Source organism: Aythya marila (genome assembly GCF_965140915.1).
Source record: "Aythya marila genome assembly, chromosome: 19".
Classification (NCBI taxonomy): Eukaryota; Metazoa; Chordata; class Aves; order Anseriformes; family Anatidae; genus Aythya; species Aythya marila.
In genome coordinates, this window is record NC_139060.1 from 10739133 (window position 1) to 10763987 (window position 24855).

At 51.4% G+C, this 24855-nt stretch overlaps 1 protein-coding gene across 1 annotated transcript; it reads left to right on the forward strand.

Moving 5' to 3' along the window:
- Positions 1-216: 216 nt before the first annotated feature.
- ADGRD2 (adhesion G protein-coupled receptor D2) lies at positions 217-22767 on the forward strand (the record flags this gene model as incomplete). The annotated part of the gene is made up of 25 exons (XM_082775597.1): positions 217-264; positions 351-414; positions 1156-1386; positions 2128-2781; positions 3262-3360; positions 3848-3933; positions 4287-4565; positions 5799-5910; positions 6483-6617; positions 6753-6873; positions 7428-7533; positions 7808-7863; positions 8804-8930; positions 9043-9146; positions 9332-9434; positions 9926-10079; positions 10880-11013; positions 11655-11770; positions 13125-13245; positions 17947-17988; positions 18197-18250; positions 18613-18754; positions 19051-19109; positions 21733-21763; positions 22652-22767. 25 exons carry the CDS (start codon positions 217-219, stop codon positions 22765-22767), a joined length of 3294 nt encoding a protein of 1097 aa, XP_082631723.1.
- Between the last annotated feature and the right edge of the window lie 2088 nt (positions 22768-24855).

Sequence of the window (24855 nt, forward strand, 5' to 3'; positions counted from 1 at the left end):
ATGTTACATGAGACCTCCAGTTCTTTAAGAACTGAGGATAATAGCCAGGATAGGTGATTCAGAGAGTCCTTTTCTCATTTTTGGTTTCAGACTTAATGAGGAAAGCAGCTTTGCTCTGAGGGCTGGCTTTCTGCAGAATGTTTCTGTCTCTGCAGTGCATCTCTAGTAATATTTTGTTTATTCTAGCAAGGGGTGAAAGCTTACCAGTTGGTCAGCATGTTTAGGAGAGACTCAAGATCTGATTCTTGGTTCTTCAGCTTTCTGGTGAGTTTTACAGCAATTTTAATAATTTGAATATTTCAGATAATATTACTACTTTGTATGAGTGTTAAAAATGTCTTCTCCAACAGGTTGGTAGTCTGTCCAGGAGTTTCTTAGTCTTTGCAGCCCCTGCTGAGAATCAGACTTCTAAAGGTTAGTGTTCTTATCGGCTCTTCTGTATTTTTAGTCTATATTGGTTTTAATTTATATTGTTTTTACAAGCATATTTAGCACAGAGAAACAATGCATAGAAGGGTGTCCCACTGCAGGAACAAAAGTGAAGAAACTTTTTCTAATCTCATTTTTTGTGGCTGAAGTTTTATCTGTACTATAACTTCTTGCTTGGTTAACGATGAACTTACTGTCTAAAATCAGGAGAGTACTGCCCAGCTGCTTCTCTTTCTGCTGTAGCTACAAACCAGAGATCATTTTGTGCTTGCAAGTTGTATCTGCAAATGTAGAAGCTGGTAAGAGTGGGGAATGGAAATTTAAAAAAAAAAAAATTTGCTTGTCCATACCTGCTTTGAACAAACTACCCTAAGGGCAATCCCTGGGCATACCACAGTGAGCTTTTTCTTTGGAGTTTGGCATGGTTTTGGGTGTCTGGCTGAGCTGCAGCCCCAGGCCAGTGATTCAGTTTGTGAGCAGACCCACGGATGTTCCGCATTTTTGTTCCAAGATAGTCTGGACATTTCTGTCACGCTGTGCCCACTGAACATCCCAGGGGCTGAACACAGAAACGAGCACCTGCTTTCCTCTCCCCCCGGGTGCAGAGGGTTTGTAAATACAGCCCAAGAGCTGAAGTGAAGTGCTGCTTTCTGGAAACTGCTGTGTGTCCTGCAGGCTGGGTGTTGCCCGAGGTACATGTTCTATGCTGTGTGTGTCTTTCTTCAGGCTTTGCTCCTGTCACAATAGAGACCTCAAGACACATGTACGAATATGTGGCCACTGCTTTGGACTGGTGGCATGCAGACAGATACTGTGACCAGCGCTTTGCCCAGTTGCTTTTTGAACCCCCTGACAGCGAGCAAGCTTCCTTCAGCCAGCTGCTGCAGTCCCACCACATCAAAGGTTCCCTCTGGCTGAACGACAGGGATGGTGTCCTGCACAAGCCCAAACGGAGACGTGAGTATAAGTGGGTGTGGACTACTTGGAGACATGCTCACTGCTGGATCTTCTTCATCCTGGAAAAGTAATCTGACTGGAAAGGTTGCCAGTTGTTTTTTATTGTCACTGTGGTGATGCCTCCCGTCACAAGCGGGGGCTGGCAGCAGGACCACCAGTGACCCGGTACACCAGCAGCCCAGCCACTGTCAGGATTTCACAATGCACTGCAAGCAAAGGGAGTTGCAAAGGGGCTCATCTGCTCCATCCTGTGCCATCTCCCTGTAAAACAGCTCTGACTTTGCTCAGCCTTGCCATTTGTGGTCTTCAGGTCAGCAGAGCAATGATGGTCCTGCAGATACAGGACCAGGAGAATGGGGTTCCCCAGTAGCAAGGCACTGCATGGCAGGTGCCTCAAAGGTCCTATTTGACTGTGCTCCTGGTTGCTATAGCATGGGATGCTTGGGGACATGCATTTCCTTCTGGATTCATTGTTTGCAGTCCTGTTTACTAGAAACCTACATTTCTGGAAATTATACTTGCTGTAATAATGCAACCTTGGCTTTCCTGCCTTCCTGATTCCCTCCAGGCACAGGGGAAGCTGAAGCCTTGCTGCATACACGCAGGATGTTCTCGTGTGCAGGGGCCGTGAGTCCTTAGCTCGGGTAGCAGTCCAGTGAAAAGGATAGTTTTATTGCAGTGGAAGATGAGCAAGCTTTGGCCATGCTTCTTCTTTATGCTGGCTGAAATTTCTCCTTCTAGGGGACCATGTTGTACCAGTCCTGGTGTTCAAAGACAAAACAGACACAAAATACGTGAAGGTGCTTTCTGACTTCCCAGAACTGCCTGCTGTCACAGCCTGTGCCCACCTCCAGTGGGACACCAGGACCCAGGAGATCGCCACCATCTTCTCCTATGCCGTGCCAGCTTTTATTAATGAATTCCAGCTCCGTGGCTTTGTCGACGAGGAAGGCTTTGTCCGATTTGCTCTCATTGTCCACGGGCACCATTCCCCATACCTGCCTGTGTTCCGTGCTGACGGACAGTGGCATCATTTCTGTGTGACCTGGCAGCAGGAAAATGGGACCTGGGCCATCTATGCCGATGGCAAAAGGCGAGCGTCTGCCAGCGGTCTGTGTGCTGCAGGGCTGGCTGTCCCCCAGGCCATCTACAGCCAGGGCACTTTCATAATCGGTCAGGATCAAGATTCCCTGGGGGGCACCTTCAGGGCTAAAGAGTCCTTCAGTGGCAACATCACGGACTTGCACATCTGGCAGAAAGTCCTGAGCGCAGAGCAGATTGAGAAAGTTCGGTCGTGCTGGATGGTAGAACAAGAGCTTGTGTTTGGGTGGAGCTCAAATGCTCTGGAGGTTGAGAGCACCGTCCAGGAGGTGACCGCACAGTTTCTTTGCCCAGGTAAGTCCCATTCCCCTTGCTGCTGCAGCTCCCTTCTATGATGGGAGGTCAGCACACAGGGATGGCCCAAGCAACAAGTCCCATCCTCAGCAAGGGAGTTGTGGGGCTAGTGAGACTGTCTCTTCAATCAGGAGAAATGCCTTACTTGTCAGTGATGCTGCTCCCTGGGTTTTGCACACCCAAAGCTTCCGTGCCCAGCTGGGAGGCAGATGCTGCCTCTCAGCCAGGTCGGCTTGGCGATGCTGATAAAACAAGAACTCAGGACCTGGCATTGTCGCCTCCTCTGGTGTTTTCCTGGATGTTGGAGGCAGTCAGAGCCCAGCGCAAGCTCTGCTCTGACTGAGCAGTGGGGCTGCTTACGGAGCAGTCCGCAGCTTTTGTCCTCAGCAGAGTTCGTGGGCTGCTTGCAGGAAACGAGACCTGCTTGGGCACGGCGTGTCCCTGGGGAATGGCGGGCCTTCTCTTTGTGTGTTTCCACAGGGCCTGTTGAGGAATGCCGAGTTTTTGAAGTTGGCAGCAGTGGATTCCGCTACACGCCTTGTTTGCAGTCTTTGCCTTTTATCTGTCGCTACAGAAAGGGTACAGCATCTGTTATTTATTTACTCGTTGGTTCCACAGCATTCACTCCTGGGGTCCTAGCTGGGATCACAGTCAGTGACGGGGAGGCCTGGTGTCTGCTCTGAAGAGATGGCATGCAAAATGTGCTGTAGCAGCCACTGCTTCATTTGTCTGTGCTCTGGTGGGTTATTTTGTTACTCTCTGGTGAAGCTGTGCTTGTAGACACCGCATGGCTCCTGGATGCGATGCTGCAGGGCGCCTCCCAGTCCAGGCACCTCTAAACTCACTGGCAGGGCGACATGGGGAGGAGGCAGAGAAGAAGTGTTGGATTGTCTCTCCAGATGCGATCTTGTACTAGAAATAAAACACAGCTGTGAGGTCTCCTTGTCCTGACTGTCCTATAAACTCACTCAGCATCTGAGGAGCATTCTGAAGGCTTTGAACAGGGCATATGTTAACCATGCTGCTAGACACCACAGCCATAGATACGCTTTTGTTTTATTCCCAGATGCATATTGGCAACTGAAAAAAGCTCAGCTGGAATCCAGCCACTCGCTTGTCAGCCGTGTGAACGCGCTTGCAGAGAGGACTGTGGTGAGTGCAGGCCCAGGGAAGCAGCTGGTTGCCCCGGGGCGCTGGCAGCAGCAGGAGCTGTCGGGGTGGGCTTGCTGGCTTCTGCTGGCGTTTGATGTCACTTTGCTAGAAATTATGCCTGTGGCCTCTTCTGGGATGCTGTTGGAGAGTGTGGCCTTGGGTTGTCACCGAGACTGAGGCTGGACAAGAAGTTCAAAATGTCCGGGCAGACCTTCCCCTGAAGGCAGGCTGCCCGGGAAGGTGTCTGCAGAGCACCGAGCAGGGCCTTGCTCAGGTCCCCAGCACACCGCGTAGCTGATGAGCAGGCAGAGATCATGGCTATACACTGACTTAAAATATATTTTCCGTGGCAGATCCCCGAGAACATCTTCAGGAGTGATGTCCGAGACATGAACCTCTCCGTTGCTCTTGGCACTCTTGATGTCCTGGCAGCTGTTCTGAGGGAAGGAGAGGCACCGGTGAAGCCCTCGGACCTGCTTGCGGTGATTCTGTTACTAAAGCAAGTTTCCAATGTGGAAGTCCAGGAGGGAGAGGAGCTAAAGATGTTGGAGCAACTGAGCCAGTACTATGTGGAAGTGACCGAGTTCATCCTGGAAGAGCACAATATTGAAACGTGGTCATCAGTCAGCCAGGTAACATGGCACCAGCAGTCTGGCCAGCCCTGTGCCACGTCGGTTCATCTTGCTGAGTGTGCAGCTCCTTGTTCTGCAGCACAGCCACAGGGTGAAGACCTCTCCTTGCATGGTCCATGTAGCCTTTCTGGCCATATTCTGGAGCTTGAGTATTTGCAGTGAGCATGGGCATGGAGCCGTTTCATCAGCTCAGGGAAGGGCTGGCTCCCATGGTCATCTCCACTTTCTTCAAGCTTCTTCACTTTGTGAGCCTGGGTTTGCAGGACTGTCAGTCTGCAGATTCCTGTTGCTTAGTAGATTCCTTGCTCCCACATCCCACTGTCTGGCAGGGCAATGCCCTTCGTTTCCAGTTTGTTGCATTTTATGTAGGTGGGCTGCCAAGAAGTTGTCTGTCATCAGACCCCACGCTGTTCAAAACGCCATCAGGCTTTATGTGAGGAATTTTCATTATCCCACCCCCGTCAGGATTTTCCCCGCTGCCTTCTTCCCTTCTCACATGGGTCTTTTATGTCTTTTGTACAACCCAAACTCCCCACCTGTCTCTGGGAAAAGTGTGACAGAGTCTGGCCTGGCCAGCACTCCAGGAACTGAGCCAGGGACCTCCAGAGATGAAAGGATGCTGAATAGTTCAGAGTTTACCTCGTCGCTTAGAGTCGCTAAGCTAAGTAATTGTGGTCTCTGTGGCCACAATTACTCAGAGCTTCCTGATGATGGCATAAAAACAGCCTTGGCTCAGATTAGCTGGTGCAGGAGGTGTATCTGCAGAAGAAGGGATTTGTTTTGTTTCCAGGAGGTTCTCATGGCTGTGTTGTGTACAGCGGTGGCACCTGTGCTGCCCAGCACACACAGGACCTGGAGTGATTGGGCCAGTCACCTGCTGCACCTCCAGCAGGGAAACCTTTTCCAGGTTGTTCTACAGCTTTGCAAAAATCAGGAGTCAGTCCTATTTTATTTTATTTTTTCCCCAGAAGCTTGTTTATTTATTTATTTGCTTGCTATTTTAATGGCTGTTCATAAAGACCATCAACTTTCCCTTTTTGCCAGTCTCTACGCTGCTGCTGAAGGAACTGGGAACAGTTTTCTTCGAAGAAGACAGAAAAGCAAAGCAAAAGCACTGAGTCCCAACATCTTTTTCTGCTGAACGTTAAGCATATAAGAAAACTCCTGTGGGCTGTGAGCAGTGTGAGATGGCAGTACAGGTGCTGACTCCTCTTGTTCTCTGCACATTTTCAGGTTATCAGAGGACCTATGGCTGTTGTTGAGCTCTGTGACAGAATGGTGTCACTCCTAGCCCTGCTGCTGACCGCAGGGAGGACGAAGATCACAATTCAGCACAGGAATGTCGGTGAGTGGTCCTGGTGAATGGCAGGGCAGAGGCAGGCGTCTCACAGGGACCCAGCTTAGTCATCCTGCCTGGTTTCCAGCTCATCCCTTGCTAACCCTTTCGGCCTCCTTCCCTTCATGCAGAAGTGTCACAGTGCGGGAGGCACCTCTCCAACCCCCCTTTTAGTTCAGGATTTCTCTCCTGGGTGTGCCTGAGTCAGTGATGGCTCATGTTGGACAGATCCCAGCTCCTTTCCGTTCAGCACATGGCATCACTGGCTGCCTACCAGGCATCCTTTTCTTCTGTATCGGGATTCAGGGGAAGTACCTGCTGTGTTCCCCTCTCAGTCCACTTCTGCAGGTTTTTATCTGTAAGAGCAGAACTTGGGCCACTGTGAGAAAACAAGTGGGTTAAAGGGACCATAAGGAACCTTTGGGTACAAGAGACAAACTGAGCCCAGATGCAGATGAAAGAGATCTATCTGCTGCTTCTGTTGTGGCTGGGGCTGCAATATCCTGGTGGCACTGTGCAGTGCAATAGCCCTGGAGCAAGGCTGAACCCTGCTTCAGTACCTGATCTTGCCCCTGCCACAGGGATGGAGGTCAGGAAGCTGGAACTGAGCAGGCCGGAGCTGAGCAGTGAGGCATACCTGATCCACAGCCCCGAAAAAGACAAGCCTGACCTCATCGAAGTCCCCGAGGAAGAGATGCAAAGGCTGAAAGCCAAAGGTAGGCTGCGAAGCCTGTCCCTGGTTGTGCCTGTGGCACTTCCTCAGCACCTTTACTGGGAGGAAGGGTCCTCACCGTGCCTGCTGGAGCCCGGAGGGGTGCTTGCACCCGTCCCACAGAGCTCTCTCTGCCCAGGTCTCCACAGGGTCACGGTGAAGAACATGTGGTTTGGCTACGGCTCCCTCCAGCACTGCCTGACCGACCACGGCAGCACCACAGCCTCCCAGGACGTGGCTGCCTCCGACAGAGGACAGAAGTGAGTGAAGCAGAACCCCCGTGCCTAGGGCTGGGGGGTTCATTTCGGGGTCCATGCTGAGCCTCTCAGTGCCTCCGCTCTGGGGTCACCTCCACCCTGCTCCATCCCACCCCATTTCCCTTTGCCCCCTGCTCCCCGGGGCAGCAGAACAGCAGCGGGGGGCTCAGCGGTCGGTGCTCTGTGCAAGCAGAGACCCGGGCACACCGGGCGGTGCTGTGCTGGGCTCTGCCGTGTCCCGGGGGCTCCGCACCACCTCCCGCTGCCGGGGGCGAGCAGGGGGCTATGGGGGGCTGCAGCGGGGCCCCGGCCGGGCAGAACCGACGGCTGCAGGAGTCGAGCAGCAGGAGCCGAGCAGCAGAGCCCCGCTGCGCCCCGCGCCCGCTAGGTGGGGGTGGCCGCCCGCACAGCGCTGCTCGCCCGGTGCTCGGGGGTCTCCCCTGCCCCGTGCCCCCGGAGCAGTGTCCCTGGAGCTCCCCGCCTGCCCCGTGTGTGCCCGGTGCGGTCCTGCCCCCGAGCAGGATGGGGGTCCCCGAGCAGCACGCTTTGCCTCGCAGGTCCCTGCGCACCGCGGTGGGCACCGCCGTCATTTCGTCCACTCTGCTCAGCGACGACCAGGAGATAAGCACCTCTGTGCGCTACCGCCTGCATCACCGCATCGAGGTACCCGGGCAAGGGGGCTGGGGAGCCTCGGGGAGCCGCCTCCCAGGCCAGCAGCAAAGCCCAAACCCCCCAAGCCCTGCCAAGACTTTGCCCAAGGCCTCCCGAGCTCTCGGGCTAACGTGTGTCCCATGCCTGGCTCTCACCCTGACTCCTGTTTCCCCGGGGAGGCACTGTCTGGGGCTAACAGCCCATGTTCTGCTACAGCCCAGGGAGTGATGTCTGTGTGATGTATGCGTGGGGCTGCATAACCTCCTCTTGTCCATCTCTCCTGCAGGATCTGCCCGATAAGCTGCTGGGGCCCATCTGTGCTTTCTGGAACTTCAGCCTCAGGTGCCTTGTTTCTCTTCGGGTCCCCAGATTTATGAGCTTTTATTTCCACTGTAAACCAAACATAATATAAATATAATGGCAAAAGTAGGGACCTGTCATTCTTTGCATGCTTTGCATGTTGACATCCTCCATCTGATGGAACAGAGCTCTCTCCTGGGAAGATTTCCTTTGCAAAAGTCACTCAAAAGCAAGTGACCTTTAATGAAGTATGTACAACTAAAATGGAAAGCCCGTTAATTGTGATTGTCGCCTGTAACAAAGAAGGGCTGGGCCAAGATATATAGCACAACAAACACTCAGGGCTCCTATGCCTCATAAATACTGCTTGGCATTGAGACATGTTTTTGCTGAATGTCACCATGTCACCACAGTGAGAGCACCGAGACTGTGATATATTATGGATTTGTAATTAAGTCATTCAACTGCAAAAGACCTCTTTGGAGTCACAGTCTTGTAATAAGCACAGCTGCATTTGAGGAAGATGAGCAGAATGTGTTTTTGGAGGCAGCTGCTTGCTGCACAAACAGTTCCACCAGCCCTGGTCTGAATCTGATCTTCCCTTGGTACTACACACAGTGCCCAGTGCCTGGGCAGCACCAAGCAGCTGGCTGGCTGCACACAGGCTGTCCTGCCTTGGAAATCAAGATTCCAGTGGAACTGTGCAGTTACTGAGCTTTATTTAGACCAGTGATAGCTGAAATGTACTTTTTAATACATACATTGATGCTAGATCTGTTTTCTTGTGTATGCCTGATGGATAAGGTAAATGTGCTGAGACACAGACCGTAACAAAGTCCACATGAAGACCTGTCTCTGACATCCTCTTCTTCCTCATTTCAATTCTATTTCTTCTGGGACAATGAACTCCCCTTAGCACTGTGTCTTTGCATCTTGTGGATGGCAATTTCCACCTGTTTCTTTGTCTCTTGCTGCATGTTAGCCCAGATGCTGGCGGGATGTGGTCAACAGCTGGCTGCTCTGTGGTGACTTCTCTCCCGGACTCCACTGTCTGTTTCTGCAACCACACCACAAACTTCGCAGTGCTGCTGCAAGTGTACGAGATGCCGGTAAGTGAGCAGCCTTTCCCTGCTGCTCTGTGGGGTGGGTGCAAGAACTGCACACAGCATGTGGCTAATTTGTGGGGGTTTTGTGTCTTTTGTTGCTTCATGTTTGGAGCAGAGGACCACCAAGGAGGAGATCACACTGCAGACCTTGACTTTTATTGGATGTGGAGTTTCCTTCTGTGCCCTGATTGTTACCTTTATTTTATTCTTGGCAGTCGGGTAAGGAAGTTTGAGACACTTGTTGCCTTCTCTGTATTTTTGTTTGACATTTTGCTTCCAAATGAGGACAGAAACAAGGTACGGTTATGTAGGTGGGTGGGAAGAAGCTGCCCAGTAAGCACTAGTCAGAACTTGTACACCCCTTAAGGTGACTGCAGCTGAGGGCTTCGTGTCTCCTTCCTCAGTGTCCCCAAGAGTGAGCGAACAACTGTGCACAAGAACCTGATCTTTGCCTTAGCTGCAGCACAAGCTCTGCTCATGTTCAGTGAACTGGCCAAGACCAACCAGGTACGCTCACTAAAACCATCCCGTTTACCCCGCAGGACCATTTCTGCTAAGTGTTATTGTAAGAGCAAACAGAACAGAAGTTTAATTCCTTCTAATAACATTTTGTTAATTACCTGTAACTTTAAGTAACTTGTAAATGTAAGCAGTTATAGAACAACACGCAGTTCTGTGCCATTCTGTGTCCACTTCTATATCCTGGGGCTGGATCAAGCAGTTTCGAGATGAGAGACCTGCAGGGAAAATCCAAGAACTGCAGAAAAAAATACTGTCAGTTCCCTCTCCTCTGGCTTCAGATGGTCACACAGAAATGAGCTGGCCAGTTCATGTGTTACAATTTTAAGGACTCTTCCTGGTGCTTGCAGATGTCTAAATACATTCCTGCCCACCCTGCAGCACAGTTTGCAGGTTCCTGTCTGCTTCCTGACCACGCTCTGAGAAGATTCCAGAGCACTGCCCTTCCTGTAACAGCATGTGATTTCTCTTCTCTGCAGGTGGTGTGTTTCATGGTCACTGCCTTCCTTCATCTCTTCTTCATGGCAGCCTTTTCGTGGATGCTGGTAGAGGGGCTTCTCCTGTGGAGCAAAGTGGTAGCAGTCAACATGAGTGAAGACAGGAGAATGAAGTTCTACTATTTGACAGGCTGGGGTATCTACAGCTTCCTCTGCATTGGGAACTCAAAAAAAAAATGTGTCAATTTTTTCTCTAGCAAAAGTTTCAGTAGGAGAGATTCCCCCGATAGTGATGCTGAGTCAGACAAATGTTTGGTTTGATTCAGTATGAGAGTCAGGTGCCACTGTTCTGTAGGGGCTTTTTTACCCTTATGTGTTAAATTGCCAGACTTAGAGTGTAAGTTTAAAAAATATTTTTGTTATTTTTTCTAAAACAAAGGGTTCAATTCAAAGAACTGAAGGAGGAAGTTTATGGTAAGTTCTTGTTCTTGGAGAGAATTACTACTGTGATAGTAATTAACGCATAAATATGTCAACTGAGCAGCCTTTATTCTGAGTGAGTCCTTTGGGGACATAGAACTCATTGGAATAAGCAGCGTTTTATATCAGAGGAGCCTCTTTAGGTCAGGCCTCTTTTGCTCCTTGCAAAACACATACCTAGTAGGATGGTGGACAACTGGTCCCAGTATTTTGCAATGTTTTATGTCTTTGATTGCATTGTGAGGAGTCAATTGCTTTGATCAGGGCTCACGACTTGCAATGCTTTATGCCTAAGAGCATGATGCTGACAGCACATAAATCTGGTCCTGTAGAGCTGGGGCAGATTTCGGCTGCAGTAAATTGATGTTGCACATGGGGTTTAAGAGGCTGAGCTGCCTCATGCTGCAGCGTGTCTGGTCACAGGGGGTTTGAAGCAATTGTCTAGAGCACAGCCGATCTGCCTGGGTCATTCCTGCTTTTCCTGGGTTCTGATTTCCTTTTGTGTGTGTGTTGCAGGCCTTCCAGCCGTTATCGTGGCTGTGACCCTTGCGACTTCCTTTAACAAGTACGTGGCAGACAGCCGCTGCTGGCTGAACGTTCAGACCAACGTCATCTGGGCCTTTGTCGGGCCAGTTCTCTTCATCCTGGCAGTAAGTGCCGAAACCTTCCTGCAAGGTGTGATTCCCGCGTGTCTGCTTTTGGGAAAGCATCGCAGGGTCAGCGGTGGCAGCACTTCTGTAGCTAAGGTGCTTGCTCGCTGGCCCTATTGTCCTCACTGCTTGTATGGGGGAATTTTTGTTACACTTCATACATGCTGACACAACACAATTAAATCTTTTTAACCAAAGCAACTTTTTGATAGAAAAAAATGCGTTTTAAGAAAAGTTTGCTGCCTTATTCTAGTATTGGCTGTTGGGCTAGGAATGTAGGTGAATGTGTAGGTTGACTGTGACATTGCCTTAACTGAAGTTGTGCTTGTGATACGGGAACAGCTACCTCCCTGGGGCAGGATCAGTATCACTCCAGAACAGCACAGTAGCAGAAAAAAGTGCAATGCTTAAGGGGACTAGAGCTGACACTCGACAATACATTCTGTGGGAGAGGTTTTGAGATAAGTTTTATAGATGTGATACTTGTGCAGATAGATCTATAAAGTATTTTACTTAAAGCTTTGTCAGGAGTGATATGTTCTCCCTGTGTTCTGAAACTAGTTATTGACTTCCCAGCAGAAGCGGCTCACCACATTGAAGCTCACAGAAGCTCATGGGGTCCGCTGGCTCTTTTCTGACAGGTGAATACTTTTGTGCTTTTCCGGGTGGTGATGGTGACCGTGTCCAGCGCTCGCAGGAGATCGAAGATGCTGACACCCAACAGCAGTCTGGAGAACCAGATCGGAACACAGATTTGGTGAGCAGGGCAGCGGCTGGGTATCCCCGCACTCGCTGGTCTGGGCATGAAATGGTGGAATTGCTGTTAAGCTGAGCATCTTTGCCTTGGAGGGTGCAATGAAAAGCAGTCAGGACAGAAAGGATTTTCTCCTCCACAGTGCCTGTGCATCACCCAAAGGCAGACTCTACTCTAACAACTACACCACTGAGAACATTAGGCCTTTGTGCTCCTGAGCAGCTTGTTGGCTGGCGCGCAGACATCCTGTAAAATAGAAGCGTAGGGAAGTGAGGTGGCGATCTGGGGCATTTCCAGGAACCAAAGGACATCAGGTGTCCAGTCTCCTGGAATTTTCTAGAGATCTGAGCCACAGAAGTGAGTCCTCTCCACTTCACAGAGCGCTGCAGTTCAAACTCACCCCTTACTTAGCGCTTCTGCATGCCCATCAGAAGGATGCCAGATGAACCAGGGGCGGTCAGGCTGTTTACCATAATAAGAAGCATTTTCTGTATGTGTTTGGGACTTGGTGGATCAAAAGGAGCCCTGGTGGGGGTTACATACATGGGGAAGGAGAAGCAGCATGGACTTCTCTAATCAGTTAATGCAGGGAGACCTCTAAAAAACTGCTGCTTGAGTCACTACTTTATCATCCTCTGTGAATTTTTATTGTTGTTAGCTGGCGCCGGATACCCCTGCTAGACACGTATTGTTCCCCTCTATCATAAATAAATTTTCCCAAATTTACAGAAGCAGAAAGATAGGGCAATGCAGGAGGGCAGGGTGACATCCATATGCTAATAAAACAATTGCAGAAGCCCTGCTCGTAGCAGCGACTCGGGGGAAATAGCTGCCTTCTCATGGCTAATGACGTCAAAGAGCTCCCTTCTTGCTAACTCCCAGGGATAAAAAAAGAGCAGGGCTAGCACACGGGGGGCCGGGAGGTGAAGCATTTGTTTTTTCTCCTCTAATTTTGTTTGCAAAGGAGTTTGTTTCATAGCTGCCCTGTTGGGTGCCGCTTGCACAACACACTGTCTGGTAGGCACTTGCTGGGGGCACAGAGCCGTTTCCCACATGGAGACAAGGAAAGCTGTCTTCTAACCTGCAAAGTGCAGAGCAGAGCACTCCAAACCCTGCAGTGCTCTGCAGCCTCATGCAGATCCCCAGGCAGATGGCAGTGAGCCCCTGGCAGCGGTTGCAGGGCCAGGGAGGACACTTGGCAGGCCGGGGCACCTTGCCAGGAGGTGTTGGTGTCAAGAGTGCAGGGCACAGCCAAGACCCTTGTGGCAGCTGGGAGAGGGGTGCCGGTGGGGTGCCAGCACGAAGCATTTCAGCTTGGAAATGTGCTCGAGTAACTCTGAGCTCTTCTTTCTGACAGGGCCACAGCCAAGCCCATCTTGGTGCTGCTGCCCGTGCTGGGGCTGACGTGGGTGTGTGGGGTCCTTGTCCACCTCAGCATCGTCTGGGCCTATGTCTTCATCGTGCTCAACTCCCTCCAGGTGAGTCCTGTGCCATCGGGATTCTCGCCTCACAGCCAGGCAGCTACCTGGAGCTCCTTGCGCTTCAGTGTAACCCATCTCTCCTGCTAGTTAGGAATATTTGGCAGTCTTGTGTCTTCTGGTGTGACTCCTGAATGCTGGCATATGTAAGAGTCACTGTTGTTAGTACATTTGTATTGATAGGGAGCTCTGCAGGACAAAAAGTAGCCCTGGTGTGTAAAGCAGTACTTAATATTTGCTTCCAACTTTACTGGTTTCTTCAAAGAGTTTAAAACTTTAAGCAGCCTGTATGTGGTTAAGAGAGCAAAGCAAATGGTAATAGTTACAGCAGCCAGGAGTGCTCAGCTCTGAGGTAGAGCTGTTCCCATGGCCTCAGAATAGGTGAAACTCAGGGACACGGGGCGACAAAATGTTGTAAGGACTTGCTGAAGTCCCATAACTTGTGCTTGCCACCTGCAATTCAAAGCATCAGCCACCTGGTTGGTGAAAGCTTCCAAACCTCGAGAGAAGCAGCTGTAGATGGAGCTAGAGAAGCACTAAACAGCACTGCTCCTGATATTTGCAGAAGAGACAAATGTCCCCAGGCAGATTTATCTGCAGACAGGTAGTTACCATCAGCAGAGAGCCATGCAGAGAAGAACATGCATGGACGCAGTCCAGCCCGGTGCTAAGACAGCGCCAATAAAAAGCCATCTGGGTGTACCCACACAGCCAGTCCTGGGCTTTTCTACCAGATATTCACAGACATGTTTTTCAAAGTCCCTTGCCAGGTGCTTGAAGACAAATCTTATTCCAGGGGATCCAGCTCAAGAGAGCAATCAGGCACTATCCTCCAAGCCACTGGGATTCAAAGAGTTCTCCAGCCCCATCTCCCTTGTTCTTTTGGCTGAAATAGAAAATGGCCAGTGCAGAAGCTTTTGTCTATGGAGCAGGAGAGTTCCAGTGCTTCCCTCTGGCATACTTGGCAGGCTTCGGTGTAACATTGGCCCAGATCTCCAAGGGTGAAAGGCAAGCGTTATCGCCATGTGCACAAGATGTGTGGTTGCTCCAAGGCACATTCTGCCTGTGGCTGGCACAGGTCCAGTGGCTGGGTGCTGCTCATGCACATCTGTCAGCTCTTGGATGGGGAAATCCTAAGGCCAAAGGGCTGCCTCTGGACGTCTCTGCTATTAAGGATACCAGCAGGGTGGCAGGAAGCCTGTGCTGACTGTACTTAAATACAGCCTCAGTTCTCCTTGCCTCTTCGTGCCATGCTTGGGTTATCAAGCAGCAGAGAACTCCAAGCTCAGTGCTGTGAAGAGATGCTAAGATGAACAGGGCTGAGGACAGCACCGGCATCTTTTTGTTCACAGCAAAACCATTTCTCAGCATGGCTGAACTCCATCAACATCAGCAAAGAGAGACAGATCAGAGTACAGCTTCCCAGCACTATCCTGTCAGTCTTTCTGATGCTGAAAGGTCTCTGCCTTGCTTCAGCTTTCACGCTGTAAAAACATGAGCACATGTATCACAGCAGCAGGGTGCTGCTGGGGGTCTCAGGCTGGTTAGCTCTCAGGGGAGCCACTTTCCAGCAGCACTCAGGGCTGCTCTTCCCTCTGCAACCTGGCAATGGCGAGAGGAACCCCACAACAAGTTCCCTGGTTCGGTGACTGCTAATGCCTCATGATGCTATCCTGACAGTGTCACTTCCCAGACTGCATCTCCCATGGTTCATTCAGCCTTTGACTCATCACGGATGACAGCAGAGAGACTGCATGATGCAGGTGGTTGTAACATGGATGTGAGGCATATATTTGTTTTTTCTGGAAGGGCAAGAAATAACTTCTAAAATGCATATGTGTCCTCTGGATGAGATGTCTCCTGAGACCCCCTCTCACAAACCATAGCAATGTCCACCTGGGGTGAGAGAGGAGCAGGGCTGCTGGATGGATCAGGATTTGTTTTCTTCCCTTGCTTTCAAAGTTACTGCTTCTTTTGTTTTCCTTCTTTCTCCTAACACTTGGTAGGAGCCTTGTCTCTTGTGTGGGCAAACAGTCAAGGGTTTGCCCATGAACGTGCTGTGCTTGTTTGCCTTTTGCTCCATCATTGCTAAGTGCAGGTCAATTTAAATAGTACCCTAAAAAAGAAAATGTGATGCTGGTGGGCAGCTGTGGAGTTTAGAGAAAGCAGGGATAAAAGAGTCACATTTCAGCTCCTTTGCAGGCTGTCCTATTGAGGACAACTTCTATAGATCACCTTGGGATTTCCTTTAAGGCCAGTGTGCTTCTTTATGTGCTGGTGTTGTGCAGGAAAGTTTTGCTGCTGTAAGTTGTTTGTTTGTTTGACTGCTTTCTGTTTATCTGCGGAAACTGAAGCCTGTTTTCAAGGTTACTCTGTGCGTCGACACCAAACACGACAACTCCTTCTCCAGCCAGGCAGCACAAGAATTCAGCCCAGTGAGAAGCAGTGATGCATGGTGCTGGGCCAGGGGAGGATGCAGTGCTGCTGCCAAAGCCCCAACAAAACGAGTCCCTCACCCCGTCACCAGCATGAGGGGTGACTGGAGGGGACTTGAGCCACCCCAGGGCTCCTTCTTCCTCAGCTCTGCTGATACTGAGAGGGCTTCAGCACCTCTGCCAGTACAGGTGAAACCACCCATTGGTCTTGTCCAGATAAGCCTTGGTAGGCATTGGGCTTTGAAATTCCCATGAGACAGCTGCAGAAAAGAAAAAAAAAAACGAAAAAAAAAAAAAAAAAACTGACTAATTACCCTTGGTTTGGTACCTATGGGCACCGTCGGAGCACAAGCAGCAGAGCTGGCTCCCCGACATCAGCTGGGGACAGTGCCAGCTCGGCCCACCCAAACCAGGCCAACAGAGTGGGAAGGGTCCCCTGGGTGGCTGCCAGCTGTGTCTGGTAGAGGTGGGACAGCCGGAGGAGTTTTGGTGGCTTGGCTGTGGAACACACACACTGCTCCCCCGCCGCTGCAGCCTCCCGGGTGCTCTGCACTGCCCAGGCCTGCAGCAGCACCGCAGGGGCAGGCCTCCAGCTGGATGTCTTTGTACTCTGAGCTATTTAAAATATCTCCTACTGCTGCTGCAGCTTCTGGGACAGGTCTAGAGGATTGCACAGGGCTGTGCTCAGTAGTTATTTCCTAATGATGGCCGCTTGCCCACAAATGTGGGTTTGTCCCCTCCCTTCCTAGGCTACGTGATGCACCGAGCCCTCACCGGGCTCCAACAGCGGGAGCGCAGCTGGCTCGGCGTCCCCAAACCCCTCCCTGAGTGGAGCTGGTGCCGCTTGTGATGGAAGTCCCTGAGGAGGATGGTGGCTCTGCTTTGTCCTGGGAGCTGGCAGGAGCAGGGCAGGAGCAGGGCAGGAGCGGCTCCTCCAGCACCGCTCCGCGCCATGGCTCGGCTTCCGCCTGCTGCAGCTGGGCCTCCTCTCCTTCCTTGCTCTCCTCCCAGCCGACCTCACGGCTCCCTCCCCCACCCCGCTTTCATACAGAATGATTATTTCAAGGAAGACCTGCCTTGGCAGCCCGACCAGAAATCTGGTCTGGAGGAGTGACCAGCATTGCTGTCTGAAGGACAGGTCATGGCACGGCGCCAGGGTATTGCTACCATTACGCCTGCCAAGAGCTCGCAGATGAAGAGCAAGGCTCATTGAAGACAAGATGGATTACTTTTCTTGCTGCAGCTGATTTATCTAGCTGCGATAACAAACACCCCACAGATATAACATAAATCTGGTGGGCCAGATAGGGCTGCCTTAAGGCCAAAATTGTTGGTCTGGAGCTGTAATTAGCCCCTGGCTGTGGCCTCCAGGTGGTGCTCGCTGCGGGCTGTGCCCAGAGCACTGCCCATCGCACACCCTGCGTGAGCTGCGAGCGGTCAGTGGGCTCTGACTGAGCTTTGGGCTGTGGCAGAGCGTTTGCTTATGTGCCAGTCCCCAGTATTTGCATGCAGGAGCACTGGTTTGGTGGGAAGGGAGAGGATGGCCATGGCTGTGCTGTCCGAGCTGTGAGGTCCTGGTCTGGGAAGGGGAAAGCTTTGTTGAGGCTGGGCAAAGCCTCTGGATCTGTACCCTTTAAACTTGGATCGGAGTTTCCTGCTAACACCCCGTGGGCTGTCACTGTGCAGGACAGTGGATCTGCCCATGGCATCATGCTGTATTTTGAGGGAGGAAGGCTCAAGCCCATCTCCCTGGGCTCAGCGGGAAGGGAGGGCTGCTTCCTGGATTTGGGTTCCTCTTGCAACAAATTCCTGGTGGTTTCTGTCTCTGAGATCCGAAGGAGGTGTTTTGAGGGGGATTTTGCATGCATGAGTGAACAGGAGTGTGGGAGAGGTTGGGGGTGAGGGGAGCAGAGGGGCCGTGCAGGAGATGCCAGCTCCCCCTCCATCACACGAGGGAGGGACAGAGCAGCCTCTGCCGAGTGCCCAAACTGTGCTGCTCCCGAGCTGAAACGGGGGGAGAGGAAAAGGAAGAGCGACCGGGGGGCGACCTCTCTTTGGGATTCTCTGTGAAGAGCCTGGTCTTGGGTCTGATTTTAAGGAACATCCCTCTAGCCCAGCTGTCCTCTGGCTGTGCCATGCCCAGCATCTGTGCCTCTTCTCCTTAGGTCGCCACCTATTCTAATACTCATCAAGTTCATTTCCTCCCGTGGAAAGTAGCAGGCAAACAGCTGTACATCTCTAACTTCCTGTGCTCTCTCCTTTTCAGGGCCTGTATATATTCCTGGTCTATGCAATCTATAACAGCGAGGTAAGAGATATCCCTGGCTGGGGCTCTGTCACTACAGAGCAAGTGTTTAGTAGGGGTTAAGGGGTAGCTGGGATTGTAGATGAAACAGACAGCGTAGCCCAGACTGTGCTTCTGGGACAGCTATTGCTTTTTCTCCATGACTTCCTGGAGAATCTCTTGCTCTGCAAGAGTTGCTGTGGCCTTCTCTAATGTCCTTGCCTTGCTCCAGGTGAGGAATGCCATCCAGAGGATGAAGGACAAGAAGAAAGCACTCTCATTCACGGTAAGTTGCAAGGAAGCCTTGCTGCCCCCATTTGCTCATCATTTAGCCACTAGAGGAGGACCCTAAGTATACATTTGGACTTCTTTGAGGAGATGATGTTGGAAAGTCTTATTTTTCCTCCTTACTTGCCCAGTGTAGGAAGAATGGCAGAGACTGAATCCCTTCGTTGCAGTCCTGTTGGACAATGCAGACCCAAAGATCATCTGCCCTGATTAGAAAGCAGCCTTCAGTACCAGGGTGGGATGGGAGTCCAAGTGCCAGGGGCAGCAGTGCAGATAAAACCAGTCTTCAAAGTTGGACCTGAGCCCAGCAAAGACAGGTGGCAGATTTCACTGTCTTGTGTCTCTTCCCTGTCACCACAGAACTGCTCTCATCCCATCAACTACTTATCAAGTCCAAGAAACACAACCTCCTGGGAGACCGGGAAACTGAGTCCTGCAGCTGAGAGTGCCTTGTCGAGCCCTGTGCAGAAAGATCCACCAGTGAAGAACATCACCAACAAAGGTAAAGAGGGTTGTCACTGCTGTTGGCCCAGGCTGTGGGATGAGACCACAGTAAAACGTTCCCAAGGCATGAAAGAGGCAGTAGGAAATAGTTTTTTTAGCTTCTGGGAAGAAAGGTATTGCAAGCTCCAACCTGTTTGTGGGTAAAAGGATTTACTTGCAATTACGCAGATAACCTGGTTGGTCCCTTTGCTTCAGTGGAAGATATTTAGGGGACATAAAGCACTGAGTTCTTGCTAAAGCTTGAATATTTCTGCTCTCCGGTCTCCAAACTCATTGTGCTTTTTCCCCCCCTAGGCAACTTTGGAGCCAAAATTCCCATGGGGATTTCATCAATTATGTCACCAGAGAGACCGGTATGTAATGTCTTCTGATATTCTTCCACCTTCACTCATATACAGAGCATAGCAGTTATGTGGGAATGGTATATAGCGGTTCTAGCGAAGGGCTGGGCCTCAGAACACCTGGTGGTGTTACCAGCTCTGGCACAAATTCAGTGGTTTACGTTGAGCAAGTCTCAGAAGCTGTCTGACTCATCCATCCTGTTTGCAGACCGAGGATAACGATGATTCCCTCTGTCCCAGGATGTTACAACACTTGCCAAATGTTTGTAATGGACCAGAGACAGTGTGTTATCACAGCGTAGATGCCCTGTTCCCGAGGACCAATCTAGACACGTGGTCTGTCTGGACTGAAACAAAAAAAAAAAAGGTCTTGATACAAACCCTGGACACACTAATTTATTAAAATATGTACTGGTTATTAGTAGCATATTCATTTAAGTCATTTAAATAACTTAAGATATGTGACTTCATGCCCATAACTGCCACTTCTAGTAATCAAGCCATAGGATGATGCTGAGCATAGGATGCTGCTCATGGGAAGGAGAGGTGGCTGGCTGGCAGGGAGGCTCTCCTGGCTGGGGACTGCGTTGGCTCTGCAGTGCCCGTGGGGGCTTGGCTCGGGAGGCTGTTCCCTGACCTTTTGGGCTGGTCTGGGGCAGGGCAGGCAGCTGAGGGCAATACGGGAGAGCAGGAGAGTGCTGGCAAGGGGGCAGGCAGGGAGGAACCCCCTGGTGCATCCACTTCCCAAGCAGAGAGCTCACCCCTGGCTGCAGGAACCAGCGCTGCCGCAGCTTTGTTCCCTGCCGCACCCAGGGCTTGCAGCTCCTCTCCAGGAGGGGGGCGCAGCTGGGGGCTGATTTACGGCAGGGGATATCAGTGAACAGAAGGAGCTTGTGAATTTGAGTACGTGAAGCACGGAGCAGCAGTCGGTACAGCTCGTGGCAAGAGATTCCCCCCAGGGCCAGCAAGTTTAAAAAGGGCAGCGGGGGCTTGGTGTCTGTGCAGCAGCTGAGCTGCATCCACCCAGGGAGGGCAGCCCTGTATTGTTCTGCAGCCATTTCACTCCCCCAGCAGAAGTGAGTCTGACGTAGAGCTCAGCAAGGCATGGCCTAAAGTGGAGAACAATTTAAATTTGACTACTCTGATACCACTTCCATCTCCCACTATTGAAATGATCATCAGTCCTTGTGCACTTGACATACAAGTGCTGTAATTTCCTCAGAATAAAATCCAACACTACTTTCATGTAAGTCTCTCACTGAAGGATCTCTCTCTCCCTCTCTAATATTTATCCTTTGAAAACCCGTGTCACATAGACAGCTCTTATTTATCCAATAGATAATACTTCTATAGCTGGCATATCGTTTTGAAGCCACTCAATAAAATCCATATTTTCATCTCCCTTGATTTATATTGCGGTTAATGTCATTCCTCCCTTGTGCTAAACACCGACCAGGATCCGCAGGTGATGCTTTTCTCAGCCAGCCAGGTGCTTGCTGTGTAAACTGGGACCAGGACTAAGCTCCCTGGCACAAAATGCGAGACGTGGGTTAAAGAGATTAGCCCGGAGGCCTGGGTTTTCTAATGCAGGGAGCATTAGGAGGCAGATTTCCTAAATGCCAAGGCCATGGCATTTCCTAGCAGGCAAAGATAGAAGCCTCTTTCCTCTGCGTGAGGGTCACTTAGGACTTTACTGTATCTTTGCCACTTAAACATTTCTTTTTTAATGGACTTGTTTCCTTGCTAGCTAACGTGCATTCAGCAGCCTTCAAAAGGCCGGGCTGGTGCCCGTGTCTGCAGGGGGTGAGGACGGGCACAGCACTGGTCCCCGTGCAGATCCACACCCCAGCAACCTGCAGGGCCCCCCAGCGATGCTAAGGTGACCCCGCGATGCTGAGCAGCCCCGTGGTGCTGGGAGCCCCTGTCCTGAGCCAGGCTCCTCAGTGGCGAGGCGGTGGGTGCCTCCGTGCCCAGGTGGTGCTACCCTCCGCAGGGCAGGCACTGCTTTCTGCGCTCATTAGTTATATAAGTCAGTGCTGTTTTTCCTGCTCCCCGACTAAATGAGTCATGTAACTCGCTGGAGGAGCTGTGAATTAAGGATGTCACTGGCAGCTGCACAATGGTTTGGATGAAGAGAAGATGCTACTTAAAAACGTTTGAAAACACTTAAAATGACAAAACACTGAGCGAGTGAAGATACAAACACAGACAAGATGTTCTTTGTGTTTCAGCTTTTTTAAATGTTGTTGGGTGATATTTATTGCTGTTGGGCTGGGAGCAGGAATTTCGCACCTTGGAGAGCATTAACCATCACTTAGGCACACAGAGCAGGTTTACGTGTGGTCTCTCCACTAGAGCATGGGCAGAAAGTTCACTCTGCTGCACTCCTGGATTGTGCTGCGGTCTGTAGCAGGCGCCCAGGCTGAGAGGAGCAGGGGGTTGCAGCAGCAATAAGCAAAGCACCCAGTATCTCTGTAGGGCTGGGATGCAGGCTCTGTGTCCCTGTCTCTGCAGGAGCTCGGCTGGAGGCCAAGGGCAGCAAGGCTGCTTGGTGCCCACGGGGGGTGGCGTAGGGCTCCAACCACCAACACACAGACCCGTGCCTTCTGCTAACAAATGTTCTCCCCTCTTTCAGGCCGTAGAGCTGACAGCATTCAAATCCTCAGGTAACACTTGCCTACCTCATTTCCTTTAATTGTTGTTACCGCTGATACTGCTTTCTCTGGTTGCATTGTGGAGCGTGGATCGGCGGGTGGAGGGCGGGTTATTTTTACCAAGACTTTAGGGAGTGTTTTATTTCCAAACTGCCCTGGTGGCTGCAGTCCTGGCAAGGCTGTTGAGGGATCCACGTCCCCCTGAACAGGGTGGCAGCAGGAGGTGAAAGGTGGGTGCACGAAGGCCCTGCAGTACTGCCTCCCCGCAGCACCCAGCAGGCTCTGGAAGGCAGCAGAGAGTCAGTGGGCACGGCAGGCAGCCCTGGCAGGGACCAGGCTGCTTTCAGGAGCCCCAACAGCTCCCTGCTGCCACAGGGTATTTTAAAGCAGCAGCTGCCTCAGAAGGTGCTGGCGGGTGTTAGAAGTGACTTTCTCCCAAAGAAGGGAAGCCGGGGAAGGTGGGGTGTTCAGACAGGGATGGATTTATGAGCTTAAAAGCAGCCATTTAGCTTCTTCTGTTTCAGGTTGTAGAAAGGCCAATGTCACCGTGGAGGTGGGTAGAATTCAAAAGAGAAATCCCTCCTAAGCCCCAGAGCTCTGCTCGACAGCAGCAGTGCCCTGTTTCCTCCCTGCCTTCCCTGCCTGGCTTTGGCCAACTCCCCAGCTCCCCTGTGCATGGGCGTAGCATATTTTGGTTGTTTGTGGTGTATTTTTTTTTAATCCATCACCAATGAGTACTCCAAGCACTCTCGGTGCAGTTGCTGGATGGGGTCACTCAAGCAGATAGTGCAGTGAAGATGCAGCGGGGATGGACTGATATTATTTTTCCTGCATTGTTACATTTTCTTTTGTCAAGGGATGCAGTGCATTAGCAGGTTTCTGATTTTGCTCCACATTAAGTGTCTAAGCAGGGCATGCTTAGGCTGTTTTCGAGAAGATGCCACCCAGAAGCATTACAGCTTTCCTCCCCACACTGGACACATGAGCAAGGCAGAAACAGTGGCACCCAGGAATAAATGTGCTGCGGCATTTCAGGCACAGGAGCAGGGTCACGCTCAGCGAGATGGACCCTGAGCACAGGCATTTGTGGCTCTGTCCCCCACGCTCTCACCCTCACCTGCTCCTGCGTATATTAATGGAGCCGCATTGTAATTAAACTCCCGATGTGTAAAGAGGTGGGTTGTTTAGTTTGTTTTTGTATTCTCAGGTAAGCCCTCAGGAGCACTGCACCTGCTGAAGGAAGGGTGGGAGCCCCCAGTCCTTCAAGGTGGCTGTGCCTTCTCCGGCGAGTTTAGGAGAACCCAATCATTTGGGGGCACGCAGGGGGTGCCTGGGTCCCCACTGCTGGACCAGCAGGGCTGGGCTCGGTGCCTCCCCTCTCTCTGGAGGCCACACGAAAGCCGTGGAAGCAGTAGGTTGGGGCAGGGCAGCACGTGCCTGCCCACCCTCTCTGCTAGCCTGAGAGCAGCTCCGCTCGCACCTGGGGGTGACGGGTGCAGCCTGAGGGTGACTGAGAAGATCTCCTTGAGCCAGAAGAGCACTCCTCTGCACACTTGTGTGCACGCAAGCCAGCATTCAGCACAGCGCTGGCGGGCGGCTGTGCTGCACTGCACGAGGCACAGGGCTCTAAGACGAGTGCTTCCAGCCGTTAAAGAAAGTAAAATAAAAGGCAGCAGTGCCCGGCTGTGGTAGTGCCTGGAAGATCCCAGGGCAGGTCAGCGTTGCCCAGGGTCTTCATGGCTTGTTCAACAGAGCAAAAGGCTGCATCTCTCTTAGGAATAACAGCCATCAGGAGAAATAAGCCATAAACCTGTATTTGATGGTGGTTGAGAGACAAATAATTTCAAAGCAGACACTGCTTCTCCTCTTCTGTTTTGTTTTCTGCCCGGATAGTTTAATGAAAAGAGATGTATTTTGCCCAAATTTTAACCTTTCCAACCAGCTCTAATGAAAATTATCGGAGTACCAGCAGTAAACCTGCAGGGTATGTGAAGATGCAGGAGAGAAGCCACGCACCCCGCTGCCCACATGGGGAGAGCTCGTGGGCTGGAGGAGCACGGGTGGGAAACTCAGGGCATACAGGATTCACTCAGAATCTCTCAGGGAACCTGCATGAGGTCTGGGGTGGGGTCCAGCTCCTCCCTGCCCTGCTCCAGTGCTGTAACTGGTGCTGCCCAAATGCTGCTCCAATGCAGGAGGCAGCCATCGGGTCCGTGGTGGAGACAGGAGCGGGCTCCCAGCGACACCTTGCAGGCAGATCAAACCCCCGTAAATACCAGGCCAGTTTTAGAAACACAAAAATGAGTAGTTTGGCAGCGTCGCTGTGGCAAGGAGGCAGGCAAGGGCTGTGCTCTGCCCCCTGCATCCCTCCCCCGCCTCCCACCCCCAATATTCGGGCTCCCCCCAAGGACTCAATTCTCTTGGAGAGGCCGCACGTTTTTCACAGTAATGAGCTCCAGCCCAGCTGTACAAAGATGCGCGTTGCACAGAGCACTCTGCCCAGATTCATTACACCCATTATGTAAGAAGGGGATGGCCGGGGGGGTTCACATATTTGTACAAACAATAAGTACCGTCTTCCTTGTCTTGGTGAACAAGAGCTCCAAGAGGCCTCCACATCCTCCATCTCTTCAAGTGATGGCTTCTTTGTTTCCCCACGATAATTTCATTATTCTGTTTGAATACATTTATATGTTGCTAAGCCACACATAGCAACATGGATCTTGTCTCCATGGCCCAGCCTTTCTGTGATCAATACTGAGGATTTCTGCAACTCTCGCAATACCGTGTTCAGTAGGGTTTCTTTCGAAATAATAGGGAAATTATTAATTTCTGGGATTCAAAGATGGTCAGGCACATGGGCACTCAGGGAAATGCTGTCCCCGTGGGGCTGCCCTGCGGTGGGATCCAGCATCCCTCCCCGCTGGGCAGAGGATACCACATGCCCTGACTGAAGGAAACACAGCCTGTGCAGAACCAGTGCTCCCTTCCATGGTAGTGTAGGTATTTTTCAATAAATCTCCTCAAAACCTCACCCTTCATTGCTCTCAGACCTGGCGGTGCCTTGGGCAGTGTGTGCGGTGTGCTCATTCCTGAGCAGGATG